The 15,090-nt window shown below is 34.3% G+C and overlaps 2 protein-coding genes across 2 annotated transcripts; one reads left to right on the forward strand and one right to left on the reverse strand.

Annotated features, from left to right (window-relative positions):
* Nucleotides 3,740–6,954, reverse strand: LOC104784809 (methionine aminopeptidase 1A). The gene is made up of 15 exons (XM_010509896.2): nt 6,740–6,954; nt 6,464–6,514; nt 6,196–6,381; nt 6,017–6,092; nt 5,699–5,746; nt 5,539–5,583; nt 5,348–5,447; nt 5,170–5,221; nt 5,041–5,082; nt 4,881–4,942; nt 4,692–4,790; nt 4,506–4,579; nt 4,349–4,418; nt 4,190–4,255; nt 3,740–4,107 (listed from the first exon to the last, which is right to left on the reverse strand). Exons 1-15 carry the CDS (start codon nt 6,811–6,813, stop codon nt 3,944–3,946), a joined length of 1,209 nt encoding a protein of 402 aa, XP_010508198.1. The 5' UTR covers nt 6,814–6,954; the 3' UTR covers nt 3,740–3,943.
* On the forward strand, nt 12,006–14,424 carry LOC104784810 (probable pectinesterase/pectinesterase inhibitor 17). The gene is made up of 2 exons (XM_010509897.2): nt 12,006–12,924; nt 13,572–14,424. Exons 1-2 carry the CDS (start codon nt 12,078–12,080, stop codon nt 14,255–14,257), a joined length of 1,533 nt encoding a protein of 510 aa, XP_010508199.1. The 5' UTR covers nt 12,006–12,077; the 3' UTR covers nt 14,258–14,424.

Genomic DNA, 15,090 nt, shown 5'->3' on the forward strand with positions numbered 1-15,090 from the left:
GCCTCCGGAACCAGGTCAACGTACCAGCTCCTGCGATTGATCCAGCTCAACTGAACCTGCTCAACGTACCAGCTCCTGCGATTGATCCAGCTCAACTGAATCTGCTCAACGAACAGGTGATCCAGCTCAACGACCAAATGATCCACCTCAAGGTACTTGTGATCCAGCTGAAGGATCAAGTGATCCAGCTCCAACACCAAGTGATACAGCTGACTGACCACGTGAACCAGCTCAAGTAATGTCTCGGATGTGTGGTTGTTGTTTGTTTTCGGATGTGTGGATGTTGTTTGTTTTCGGATGTGTGTATGTCTACCCGTGAATGTTGTTGTGTGGATGTTGTTTGTTTTCGGATGTGTGTATGTGAACCCGTGAATGTTGATGTGTGGATGTTGTTTGGATTTTTGTTTAGACTAGTTTGATAGTATGTGAACCCGTGAATGTTGATGTGTGTATGTGAACCCGTGATGTTTAGTATCATTTTGTTTCTTTGGATTTTAGTTTCATCACTTGTATATATGAGATGAGAAGAGCACAATGTTTTTTCATCAAAAACAAACATTTGCTCCTTGCACCAAAATAAACATTTCTTCCTTGCTCCTTCCTCCTTGCTTCTCTCTACAACAACAAATAATTCTTTTTCTTCTTTATTGCTATGGCTTCTTCTTCCAACAATTTTAACAAATTTCACTATCATTATGATCCAAATAATGATAGTATGAACCAATTTTTCCAAGAGCAATTTAATAATCAATTTGAAGCTGCTGAAGAGCAAATTCCGGAGGAAAAGACTACACGTACGCATATCGATAGACAACGGGAAGAAGGCCACGAACGTTTGTGGAACGATTATTTTAGTGATAATCCGACTTACACGACGAAGCAATTTCGCCGACGGTTTCGCATGAACAAGTCATTGTTCTTGCGTATTGTCAATCGTCTCAGTGAAGAAGTTCCATATTTTAAACCAAAAAAGGATGCAACTTTCCGGAATGGTTTCTCACCGATACAACAATGTACTGCTGTGTCCAAAAGTTCACAGCTCACAGCTCAACTTTTTGATTTAAAGTCCAGGTACTTGTAACGATTTAAATGTTCTTGATCAATCACCAGTATTTAATGACATTATTTACGGTCGAGCTCCCGAAGTTACGTACTATGTCAACGGAAATGAATATAATTTGGCTTACTATCTGACGGATGGTATTTACCCGGAATGGGCGACATTTGTTAAATCCATCCCACAACCACAACATCCGAAACATCGTTTGTTTGCAGAAAAACAAGAAGGTGCACGAAAAGATGTTGAGCGTGCATTTGGAGTCCTACAATCTAGATTCGCCATGATTAAAAATCCATCTCTTTTATGGTCAAAGGGTAAGATTGCATATATTATGAGAGCATGTCTCATACTCCATAATATGATTGTCGAAGATGAACGAGATTCATACACACTCTATGACGCACATGAATTCCAACAAGATGATGGAACCAGAAATATTCCGGATCTTTCGTTTTCAGTTAATATGTCTACAAATCTTGAGGGTTTAGGTGATGGCCATACAATAGTTCGTGATCGACAAGCACATCAGAAATTAAAGGAGGATTTGATAGAGCATATCTGGAATAAATTTGGTAATATGTAATATGTTAGTTTTTTTAACATTTTATTTTCAAGTTTATAAGTAAGCAATTTAAATGTTATTTTATAAGTTTTTATAATTTGTGAAATATTTATGAATATTATATTATTAAATCTTATGATCTTAAACATGTTCTCCCAATAACTAGCTTTTTAACAAAAGATCTTAACTACTGATCTTACATTATTTCACTTTATATTTATTCTAAGAACACCATAATTAGTTTCCCCATTTTTTTTCTCTATGATCTTAACAACTGATCTTAGATTATTTACACAATATATTTAATCTAAGAACATGAAAAATAGTTCTCCCATTAATATCTTTGAAAAACATGTTATTGTTGTATACAATTCAAATGTAATTTCTTATTTGCTTATTACATGTTCATTTTCTTTCCAACCGGATCAATAATTCTAAAATTTTTATTGATGATTAAGCACTATTTGTGCAAGAACTATAAGGAGAGATATTATGTATTGGGACCTAAAACCTCTTTCTTAAAGAGAGTATTCCAAAGCTTTTTAAAATTTATAAAACCTAAAATTTCTTCGACGGTACCTCTCTTCCACAGTGGCATTTGATTTTCTTTTCGAAATCGTTAAAATCTTATAAACCTAAAACCTCTTCCACAGAGTATTCAAGTACTTTCAATGAGATTTGTTGTTGTATTTTTTGTATTTAATTGTAGATATGAAAGAAAAAAAATCATAGTCAATTGTTGCATAAGACCTTTTAATGAAAAAGAAACTTCATAAAGCAAAATAATAATTACTCACAATTGATGAATGTACACTTGAGTTTTTATGGCAAAGTGGACAAGAAAAAACACATGATCAAGTATTTGAAATGTGTGCTAGATGAGATGATATGTTTGAAGATACATAGATATTATTGATTTGTAACTTTGATATTTTGATGTTTAATATCTTTGAAAACATATTTTTCTATTTGGAATTTTGTTCATTACATTCATCCTTTAATCTTTTGATGTTAAATATATTTGAGTACACAAATGTATTATTGATATGTGATCAATATCGATTTTCCTTCATAGTAATTGGTATAGTGGGATGAAGATGTGTATAATGTGTGCATCTTTACATATGATCAATTTGGTGAATTTATGGAAGTTGTTATGATTATTGTAAAATCCTCTCAAATTCTAGTTAAAACCATGTGAATTAAAATTTATGTTGTAGTTTTAATTAAGAAAATCCATTAAAATCTATTAAATTCATTACAAATTAAATCCTTAAATGTTTTTAATAGCATAGAGCTTATAAAATTATTAATTTAATAACATTAAATTTCATCGGATGTTTTTTAATATATAATAAAATAACATATAATTTATTATTTAACAAAAATCAATTGAAATGCTTGATTGAGTACATCCTTAGTGTTTGTATTTTTCTTTTTTGACGTCTTAATTATATGATAACTGTTTTTTTTAATTAATTAGTTTTTTTTTTTTTTTCTGCGAAGTTATAATTGAATATTTGTGATAGTGTGATGATGTTATATGTACTATCCTAACTAATAATCAAAATGTTTTAGTATGACTAGATTAAGGAAAATATATATTTCCGTTCTAAGGTCGCAATATTTTTTATTAGCCATTTTGTAATGCTATAGAATTTTAATAGATTTGGAGTTATCAAGCTCTATTACAAAATACTAACATATGTAGAAGATATGTGGTGCTCAATTGCCCAAGAAGTTACACTAAAAACCAATCCCAAAACGTGATAATTTAATAACCTTATTTACCCAAGAAGCATGTCATCAATGGAATTCAGCATGTCATCACAGCCCGTCTTGATCCTCTATCCCGTGCTCCACCAGACCTTCCTTCTACTGTTCTTTCTTCTTACTTCCTGGTTGGTTTGGTCTGTTCCAAGTTAGATGATTTCTTATCTGGGTGAATGTCTGGTTTAGTATAAATGTGCAATTAGTCTTGGTATGATTGTAAACCAGAGAATCCTCTATGCGATTTAATATCCAAGCGACGTCCAAACTGGTTTATATCGATTTGTTCAGAATCTCAGGTTCTGATTTTAGCCTAAAAAGTTGTCCTCGTCATAATATAACGAAAAAATGAAAACGGTAACAGGTTGAGATAAAAACAGGTTTCTTACATTTTAATCAAAATGAAAGTAATAATAAAATTACATAAACGACAACAAGGTAACAGAGATCAAATGGTCTTGAATGGCAAAAAGATGACACTAATATTCCAAAGTTTACGAATCAAACCCAATGAATCAGAAAAAGAAATAGGAACCATGCCCCTTAAATCACTAGGTAAGCCAAGGGTATACATCCGGCGATGAAGGAAGCCTCGCCGTTAAAACCTCAACACCTGTCTCCGTTACCAAGAGGGTATGCTCAAACTGAGCGCTGCGTTTTCCATCTGCAGTAACTGCAGTCCATCCATCAGGCCATGTTCGATCCCGCCATCCCCCTATCATGAAAATGTCCTTATGTTAAGTAAATGGAGTAACAAGTTTAAACATTGAAGGAATGGGGAAAAAAAAGAAACTCACCTGCGTTGATCATTGGCTCAATTGTGAAAGTCTGACCTGCTTTCATCACTCCAACTGCTTTGTTTCCTGATTTTGAGGTTAAGAAAATTTACAATGGAAAAATAGACTAACAAGACAACAACATACAATGTCACGAAATTCTAAAATAACAAAGGATACTTGCATAGTGAGGAATGTTTGGGGCACAATGGAAGAGATCTCCAATACCATGACCACAATAGGATCTCACCTGTTTAACCACAAGTAAGTTTTTTAATTACGCAGACAGATGCTATGATGATCATAAACAGCCAAGAAAGAAAAACCAAGACTTTACCACTGAAAACCCAGACATTGTAGCATGGCGGTTGACTATCTCTCCGATTTCACGAAATCTTACTCCGGGTTTAACTGAAAGAGACAAATCATAGAAAGCATCAGCATCTCTTCTCAATTTTTTGACATAGACTACAGTCAAAACATTAAAGCTTAGAAGTTAGAACAAGTGTAACTTAGCACCTACCAATTGCTATGGCTTTCTCCAGGCACTCATATGTGCATTTAACCAGTTGACGTGATGCTTCGTCAACGTTTCCAACAAAGTATGTGTCATTAAGGTCACCTACCCAAACATCATTCCATGAGACAGCATATCTCAACAGGTAACATAAATAAGAAAAACTATCAATTTTTTTGCAGGAGATAATCTTACCATGGCAACCTTTATAGTAGACTGTTACATCAACATTTACTATATCACCATCTTCAAGTTTCCTGAAGCAATTAAAGCATGAGTGATTAGCGTAAAATTTCCTAAGTCCTTTTAGCTATGTTGTTAGAAAGGTTCAAAAAGGTCTAGATAAAAAGCATACCTCGCATCAGGAATTCCATGACAAATTACTTCATTAACAGATCTGAAAGGGAATATTCAGAACATACACTTTAGAAGTAGAGGGAAAACATGGTAGAGGTAATAATGTAGACACAAAAGAAGTACCTACGTGCAGCAAGATTTGGGAAAGAAATAGTAGTTGAGGGGCGATGGATATCCTCCTGCCAGAACATAAGATTATACAATAGTTATAATGCTGCTGTGATGAACTTGAGTGATTGACTTACAGAGAAAATAAGAAAAACTAAAAGATTTAAAGTAAACAGTAAATCCTAGAAGACACAAACCTGCTGCAATAGTTGCTTCATGAACTACTCGATCAATCTCATCAGTAGTCACACCGGGGCGAATCACCCTAGCGGCTGCATCCAAGACCTCTCTGGCAATCTGATAACAGAAGATTCAAATAAGAACCGTGTAAAAAGATCAGTGGGAATCCAATGTCATTACATGAAAGAAAGAAAATAGCACTACTAACTTTACAGGTTTCACGCAATCTCTGGATTTGTTCGGGCGTTTTTATCTACAAGACAACCAAAATACATTGTTAGTGACCATGAGATAAAAGATTTGTGTTCATGGCTCCGCATTCAGGACAATTGAATGAACAAAGGCTAATGTATTAAAGCATCACTAACCTCAACAACATGTTGTAGATCACTATTCGGCTCAATTTTAGGAGTCCCCTGAAGAAAATGGTAGAAAGTATAACATGGAATATTAGAATCTATAAACTCATAGCAAGACAAAGTAAAATCTACACAGACATAGTACAGGGAACTGTTTTATAACAACTCAAGTCAAAAGTACAAGTCTTGAGACGAAGCCATTATTAGATAACTAATCACTACACTATCAAAGTCGAATTAAATCGACTTCAACGTTGCTAGTAGTAGAGTACTGGTGCAGCAGAACAATAAATCCAGATCACAAAATGGTGGACACTGGACACTTACATCAATTGCCCAGTCAGGCTTATCAATCCCAGCAGGCACAACACGCTTGGTAGATATAGGATATTGCTTTAGGGGCCTACACAACGCAAGAAGAAGATATAAGAAGTCCAAAATCAGGAAGAAGTAACATTACACAAAATCTAATCAAGAAACAACACTGGGAAATATAGGTTACAAACCCAGTCCAATCAAAGTGAGGAAGCTTAGGTGTTCTAGCTTGGCCTTTCTTCACGCAATAGAGCCAACCTTGAGAAATAAGATCAGAGTTCTGATCACCGGGAAGGGATTTGGCAAGTGAAGACAGCTGAGCTTTCAAATGTACTGACTTGTGCGAGCTCCAAGCTGCCTTGAAACATTCTTGAGTGCTGTAACCATAAGAATGGAAAGATAAAAATCAAAACTTTAGACTCGCCAAGTAATTAAAAAAGGTTAAAGGTAGACATATACCAGAAAGAGGCTTCTTCACGAGGAAGCTTCAAGTCTACGCATTTAGGACACCTGCAAACATAAACAAACAGTTCATTCCAAATCAAGAGCCAAACAAAAACAAACATGAAACAATGCTCAAACACGATATCAATTAATCAATAACATCTGAAATCGAAGTGGGCATCATCATTCCATCTCCTAACCTAGCTAAAAAGCAACAGTTCTCGAAAAAAATCGAAACTTTGATACAAACTATGCAAGTCATATAGAAAGGAAGAAAGGGTAATTACGTACTGAAGATGGGCAGGCTTCTGGCAGCGAGCACAGGAAAGAGTCGCAATGGTCGATGCATCTGATTCACCGGCCATTCAATTTCCTTGATCGTCGTATCTAAAGCCCTCAACAGTTCAATCAGAGAACCACCTCCAAAATCGCCGGTCTGAATTTTGGAGAGAGAGAAACAGAAAAGAGAAGACGAGAGAGACTCTAGGGTTTATCGATGACTTGATGATGTTACGAAAAATTAACATATCCCCCAAACGACGTCGTTTTTAAATCTTCTCTGTTTAACTGGTTTTGATGACAACACTACATAAAAGTGTTAAGACACAATCAAAAATTATTTTAAAAAAAAGTCGTTTAAAAAATCGCAACCGGTAGGGCTCGAACCTTCGTAACGAGAACAGACAAGACACCAACCCACTATACTACCACGTATCACTTTGAATGATTCCCTATAAATAAATTATATAATCTGCTGCCTAAAGCTGCTGCTTGTTGGGCTTCTGCTCCGGGCCGGTCTTCATTGTGACAAAGGCTTTTTTATTTACTTCTATACTTTTGAATGTGCCAAAGGTTTTTTATACGCCAAAAACACATTCTGTACAACAAAGTAGTCTTAGAAGTCGTACTAGATCTTAAATTTGTCAAAGCTTTTTATTTAAAAACATCATTTACACAACCTGCATTTGTCTAATGTATAAAATATCATGACATTATTTATAAATGCATATTCTTTTAAAATGTATTGTATAAAATATCATATCATTTAAAAGTTTATATGGATTGATGCAATTTTGAAATTGTGGACAAGAAAGCCCACAAGCTTCTCTAATAATGTATCGAATAAGTTACGTAACTAATAGAATAAAAGAGTTCATGAATAGATAAATTTGATGAATAGGTTTGATCTTTCCGAAACCATTTTATTATTTTTTTCCTTTGGATTTTAATTGTTTTAAGTTGGTTTTCCGGATGCTAGTGAATCTGGTATTCGTTCGTGTTCTAGTTCGAATGGATATTTATCTGGATCAGCTAAGGAGCTGAGATCTGAAAATATTGATAAGAAAAAAAAAGTTTTGGAAAGAAGCAAAAAGAGGTAAGGTTAAAGAACAGTAAATGATTAGGTAGAGATATTAGCTATTATAACCGTGTACCCAATTAGTGGGAGACTCGTACTAGTTATTTTTCTAATTTTATTTTTTTAACCAAATCTTAAAATAAAACCGCATTTTTCCAATATTACCGTGTACCCAATTAGTGGGAGACTCGTACTAGTTATTTTTCTAATTTTATTTTTTTAACCAAATCTTAAAATAAAACCGCATTTTTCCAATATTTATTGTCGTTGCATTCGATTTTGTATAATCAAGTATATACTCACAACAACATTTACATCAATTGCTTGCATGCATACACATAAGTTACATAATGCAATAATAGCACTGAAGTGTTCCCTGGGTGGCCCATTTAACTTTAAACCAGGCTTTTAGGGCCCAAGTCCATGGCCGCCCATCTCTAATACACACTAGTAAACAAAAATTAATTGACCATCTAAATCGATATTTAACAAGTGTAAAAAACAATCGGTTAGGAATAAGTACATATGTATTATCTCATCTCATGCATGCGGACTTGTCTCGTACATATGTATTCAAATTTAAATCACGTGAAGTTGTTTTATCTCTTACAACTTGAAACCATCCAGAAAATAAACTTATCTTTATTTTTTGGTTGCTAAATTCCCGATAATTGAAAGAGTTTCCATTTTCGTAAATAAGAATTAAAGTATATTCACCTGGAACAAAAAAAAAGTACACATGATTACTTGAAAATCACATAAGCTATGAAAGTTTGTTAGGCTTTAGCTAAAATAAATTATATGGAAAGTATTAGTCTTGTCGTGTCAAGCTAAAGAATTTGCAATATAGCGTACACTATTCAGTTTTAAGTTTTATATTATAAGATGATACCCAAAACTATTTTATTGTGCTTATACACGGTTTAAGTACTCGGACGTACACCAAGAAATATTTGTAATTTGTATAGAACAGTTTATGCGAATGGCGTTGACAATTCGCAACACCCAGTTGTGAATAAAAGAGATGGATATACAACATAATCTAAAATGATTACGATCAAGGACGGATCGAAACGAAGACAGCCAAACAAAGTCTTTGCGGGCCTCGAACGGAAACTTGAGTTATAAGTAATCAGTACCTTATAGTCTTTATACTAAACTATTCTGGAAACCCGAATATTCCAATTTATTAGTTAAAACGAGAAAGTTTCAATTTAATATTTGTACGTCCTTTCGATAACGAGGTTTTAACGATCTTAATTTAAGTCTATCTATTATTGCTACACCTACTTATGCACCTCTTTTTCTTTTGCGTGAGAATTTTAAATACTAATGTCTTCTTTTTATATAATAGATTATGATTAATACATAGTATGATATAGATTAGATGTATTTAACACATATATGCACTGCCGCTTATAATTTAAAATTTGGTCTTCATTGCTTAAAATAGGTCTTTAACTAACATGACTCCTGTACATGTACAGATTATATCTAAATCGGCTTGGATTGTTTTTGAAATTTCTGAAAAATCGGTTCATTCAAGGAAAGGTTGCTTCAAGATTACCTACAGATTATAGTTATTTTCCTTTTATAACTTTGATTTTTTATTTGTCTACTCTAATTAATTTTTAAAAACTAATCAAACATTTTGTCTCTGCGATGGTAAAGCATCATAATGTGTCCTTAGGAATGTCAACAAAACAAAACAAAATCCCCGTAGAGGTGAGAAATGTCGTCAACCAAACCGTTGTTTTTAAATGCTTTGTAAGTATATTCATGATGTAATTTTGTCAAAAGAGTATTATGATAGTACTCAAATTGGTGATAACCTCTTCAGCATTTGATTTTTATTCTTGTTGTCCCTAAATAAGAAATTTCTATGGATAATCCATGAGAAGACTAATTAACGTCCAGAGTCAAATCGTAGCGTTACTTCATTCACAATTATTTTATTCAAAAACAATTAATTTCGTTTACCAATAATAAAAGGAACGTGTTATTGTTTTGTGGTCGTGCTTAAAAAGTCAACATAGACCAAATGATAGTGTTGGTAATCTACTCATGGATTGAGACCTCTCTACGGTTTCTGCTAGTTTTTGAAACCTCGTTTCTTCCGTCGACGTTTCGTGTAACGCACACTTGCTTTGAACGAGGACGTTTCCCAAATCTATAGTCTAATCTATGTACAACACAATATTTTTTTTTGAAATTTGATATACATAACCATAAACAAAAAAGGAGAGTCTAATTAAGTGTGAGCACAAAAGAAAAATTCACATTTTGGTGTAACTAGAGATACGTAAAACTTATATTTTCTTTCTTGAGCAGGCTAATGCGGACCTCCCAATATTGACCACACTATGTGATGTCTAAATCTTATAGCCCGCATATATCATTGTCTTGTGTCCAGAGTCTCGACCCAGCGGTGTTACATGTTTAATTAGTAACTATATACCGTGTTACTTTTATAGGTGTGCATTGCATGTAACGAATTCTTCAACATGCAACTTAACAAATAAGATTTTGGATGGATAAGATCAATAGTATCTTTTTTTTTTGCTTTTAAATATTAGATGGCCAACCTACCATCGACATAGTCTTACGTATCCTCGATTTGTTTGCTTTTAAAAGAAAACAAAACACATACTAATTAAATGGTTGAATCTATTATAAATATGTTTCCTTAACAACTTAATTAGTTTAAGCACAGTTGACAGACGTTTAAAAAATGTTTTCCAGAGATCGTTGTTCAATTCTAACCACCAAAATGCCATATCAATCTATCTATTCAAACATGAACTCTAACCGGATTTTGTTAGATATGATGATTCCGTAGTTAGTTGGACGTATTGATATGTGTATGTTTTCCCATCTTTACTTAAACACCTTACTTTCATTGACTTCATCTAGAATTACATACTAATTGTATTTGTCGTAATAATGGATACTTCTGCGCGGCTCGTTCACTTGATAAACAATTAAAGTTTTAATTTGTTTTTGGAAGGTTGAGGTTCTTGCATCCGATCGCGAGTTCAAAGTTTCCACTGAAAAAAAATGATTTACATCTTACCAAGTATTGGTTTCAGACTCAAGAAGATTATTAAGTTTAACTTAATATTCATACCCAAACAAAACAAAAAGATTATTAAGCCTAAAGGTGGAAAAACTTTGTTTTTTTGGGTAGTTTTTTGCGTATGACAAAACTATTAATATTATACAGCTAGAAAACCTTTTAGAATAATCTTCTTTTGTAATCTGATTATGTACACGAAAACTACCCGAAAACAAAGTTCGTCAATTTCAAATTACTCACATATCACCTAGTAACAACATGTAACCCGTGATAAGACTAAACGTACATGCAGAATATATATCTTTATTGTGATTGTTAACAACAACAAAAAAAAAGTATCATTTTCTACTGTCTTTTTCGCCATTATGGTCTACTTTAACTTAATATTTAATTAAAAAAGGAGAATTTGCTTGATGTTTAATAGACTTGTGCAAATGGCTACGGCAAAGGAATCGTTTATTGATAAAACGATAAAACCAGTGAAACATCGAAGTTAACGTTAACGGTTGATTAGTCTTTGTGGATAGCGATTACACAGTCTCTGCCTTAATTACACACATATAATAATTTTAATTATTGTACGTCGCTACAAACTAAATTAATTATAGTGGCATGACTTTGAACTTTTTTAGTCTCCTATTTTTAATAGACTTTTGAGAATTCGATTAACTTCCAAAGACGCGTTTATGCCAGTTATGTTATTGAATTTCAGAACTGAATATAATCTAATTAACTAGTAGAAAACATTATTACTTGATATATAAAGTAGCATTAACTAGTTACGTCTTCTAGTTCATTCGTAAACCGTACCTATTATTTACTTGCGAACACATTTAATATGTGTCCAAAATTGTGTACAAAAATCGGTTGTCGAGTATCTTTTTTTCAGACTATTATTCAAAGTCACTTCAATTTGTATCGTAGTTGAATCACAGCGTATTACACACGTCAAAAAAGATAGCTCAGAAAGAAAAAAAAATCAACAAAAGAGAATCTATGACGGCATGATCGTTACCACTCCATTTGTTGATAAACTATAATGAAATCACATATTAATAAATTTATTTATTTGTTTAATTAGGAAAAAGCAAGTATCACCCCGCATCTATATAAGCACATCGATTCAATACATAAATCTCATCAATCCAATACCTTCAAACACAAACTTCTGTTTTCGCAAAACATTTGGTCTTATAATGACTTTTCGAGCTTATATTACTACCTTTGTGCTCTTATGCATTCTCGTGGCATCGACCGTTTCCGGGTACAACCGGAAAGACGTGAAAGCGTGGTGTAGCCAAACTCCAAACCCTAAACCTTGCGAGTATTTCTTAACCCATAACTTAGACAACAAACCCATAAAGTCTGAATCTGAGTTCCTCAAAATCTCAATGAAACTCGCATTAGACCGAGCCATCCTTGCGAAAACCCACACGTCTACACTAGGACCAAAGTGTCGTGACACCCGCGAAAAAGCAGCTTGGGAAGATTGTATCAAACTCTACGACTACACCATCTCTAATATCAACGAGACAATGGATCCAAACGTGAAGTGCTCGAAAACCGACGCGCAAACATGGCTCAGCACGGCTCTAACAAATCTTGACACGTGTCGAGCCGGGTTCGTAGATCTCGGTGTTACCGATATCGTCCTTCCTTTGATGTCAAACAATGTCTCAAATCTTTTATGCAATACACTCGCCATCAACAAAGTTCCTTTCAACTACACCCCACCGGAGAAAGATGGGTTCCCGTCGTGGGTCAAACCCGGTGACAGGAAACTTTTGCAAACCTCGACGCCAAGAGATAACGCGGTGGTTGCGAAAGACGGGTCTGGTAATTTCAAGACGATAAAAGACGCGATTAACGCTGCTTCGGGAAGCGGTAGGTTTGTGATATATGTGAAGCAAGGCGTTTACAGTGAGAATCTTGAGATTCGAAAAAAGAATGTTATGTTGAGAGGTGATGGTAAAGGAAGGACGATTATTACCGGAAGCCGAAGTGTTGGAGGAGGAACGACAACGTTTAATTCAGCTACTGTCGGTACGTAAAGTTACAAAACAACAAATGATTAACTTTGCTTATTTTCGTGAGATATAATAAGGTTTAGTGTGTCAGCATTTGAATTGTTACGTGCATGAACACACCAAACAAGATAGCGAAATTGAAAATGATACTTAAAAAAACCACGTCACTGCGTCTTATATTTTATAGGTTCAAGATTTTGAATTTCGTCTTGAATTTTCTACGATAGCCGTAGGTCTAGATGTTTTTCGTACCAATGAAGTGGCAGAAGAAGAAAAAACGCTTTACAATCTTATGATAGACATAAAGTCAACCTAGTTTTTTTTTTCAATAATGTTTCGGATATTTTGATATGTACGCAACCCTCCATTATTACTCAATAATTTACAAAATCATTACTGAAATGACATAATAGTTTCACAAATTCGTACGTTGTTATTGTCTTCCTTAACAAAATTATATAAAATCACTCTTTTGCAAAATTATTGATATATTCAAAAATTATTGATAGTTCGTTTTTAATTTGACGTTATACAAAATTCTACCAAAGTAAAGTTGCAACAGAGACATACTTTATGATAATATATTAGATTTATATAACGTTTAATTAACATTCAGTCAAAATGTAAAAACAAGAATTAATGGTTTGTCTCACATAATTGCAGCGGCGGTCGGAGACGGTTTCATAGCGCGTGGGATCACGTTCCGAAACACGGCGGGTGCAAACAACGCACAAGCGGTAGCTCTAAGATCCGGGTCGGATCTATCAGTTTTCTACCAATGCAGTTTCGAAGGTTACCAAGACACACTCTACGTCCACTCCAACCGTCAGTTTTACCGCGATTGTGACGTTTACGGAACCGTCGATTTCATATTCGGAAACGCAGCCGCGGTTCTCCAGAACTGCAACATCTTTGCACGTCGCCCACGTAGCAAGACCAACACAATCACTGCTCAAGGAAGATCCGACCCGAATCAAAACACGGGTATTATTATCCACAACTCCCGGGTCACCGCAGCTTCTGATCTTCGACCTGTTTTGGGATCCACCAAGACTTATCTAGGTCGACCTTGGAGACAATATTCTAGGACGGTCTTTATGAAGACTTCTCTTGATAGTTTGATCGACCCACGTGGCTGGCTTGAGTGGGATGGTAACTTCGCTTTGAGGACTTTGTTTTACGCTGAGTTTCAGAACACGGGTCCAGGTGCTTCAACCTCCGGTCGGGTCACATGGCCTGGGTTCCGGGTCCTTCGTTCTGCTTCGGAGGCTTCCAAGTTTACTGTTGGTACTTTCCTCGCCGGTAGCTCTTGGATTCCTTCCAGCGTACCGTTTACATCTGGTCTCTAAAAAATTTAATATATGATGCAAATTAAGCTGTATATACGACGCAGTTGATTCGTCTATTATAAAGAATAAAATATTGCTTGTTTCATTGTAAGAAGTCTTTATTAGTATAGATTTTCATTCATGTATGTAATTTCATTTTCTTTATTAAGGCCCATTAAACTTCTCTATGACCCAGTGTTACAAGGGATACTAGCTAAGCTTGATTCGTTCAAAAAAAAACTGAAACGGTTTTTTTGGTTAATATGATGAAACATATATGTATATATAAAACTCTTTAATTATAACGATATCAATTAATTAAAACAAATTCTCACTAATTATTTGCCTCGTGTACTTACAAGTTGGGTTTATGTTCTTTGTATGGACCAAAACAGCTAATGGTTACGACCACACATGCAAATTAATGTCAACTCAATAGATAAATCTTAATATTGGACCAATCTATAACTCAACCTATGATGAAAATTGTCTCATTACAAATCTTCGACTAATACACCTGAAAAGGAAAGATCGCACCAAGCCACCAATAGATATATATATATATATATGTACATATGGTCAAGTGGAGAAAGTTATTCCGAGAACCGTGGCATGTATTGTTTCCATAATTTAGTATCATCAATTTTTACACTTATTTCATTGTATTCAAGCAGTGCCCGAACCCGCACGTCGTTTTTTTTTTTTTTTTTTAATCATACATGCATGATTGATTGTAACTTTTCAACATAAGAGTACCAATTTACCCTATTAGTAAATATGCATGTGAGATGTGAATGTACGGGTTATTATTTTTCTTATTATTTTTGATCCGTCTTTGAGATTAATTGTGATAA

The sequence above is a fragment of the Camelina sativa genome, chromosome 5 (assembly GCF_000633955.1).
Source record: "Camelina sativa cultivar DH55 chromosome 5, Cs, whole genome shotgun sequence".
NCBI classification, from domain to species: Eukaryota; Viridiplantae; Streptophyta; class Magnoliopsida; order Brassicales; family Brassicaceae; genus Camelina; species Camelina sativa.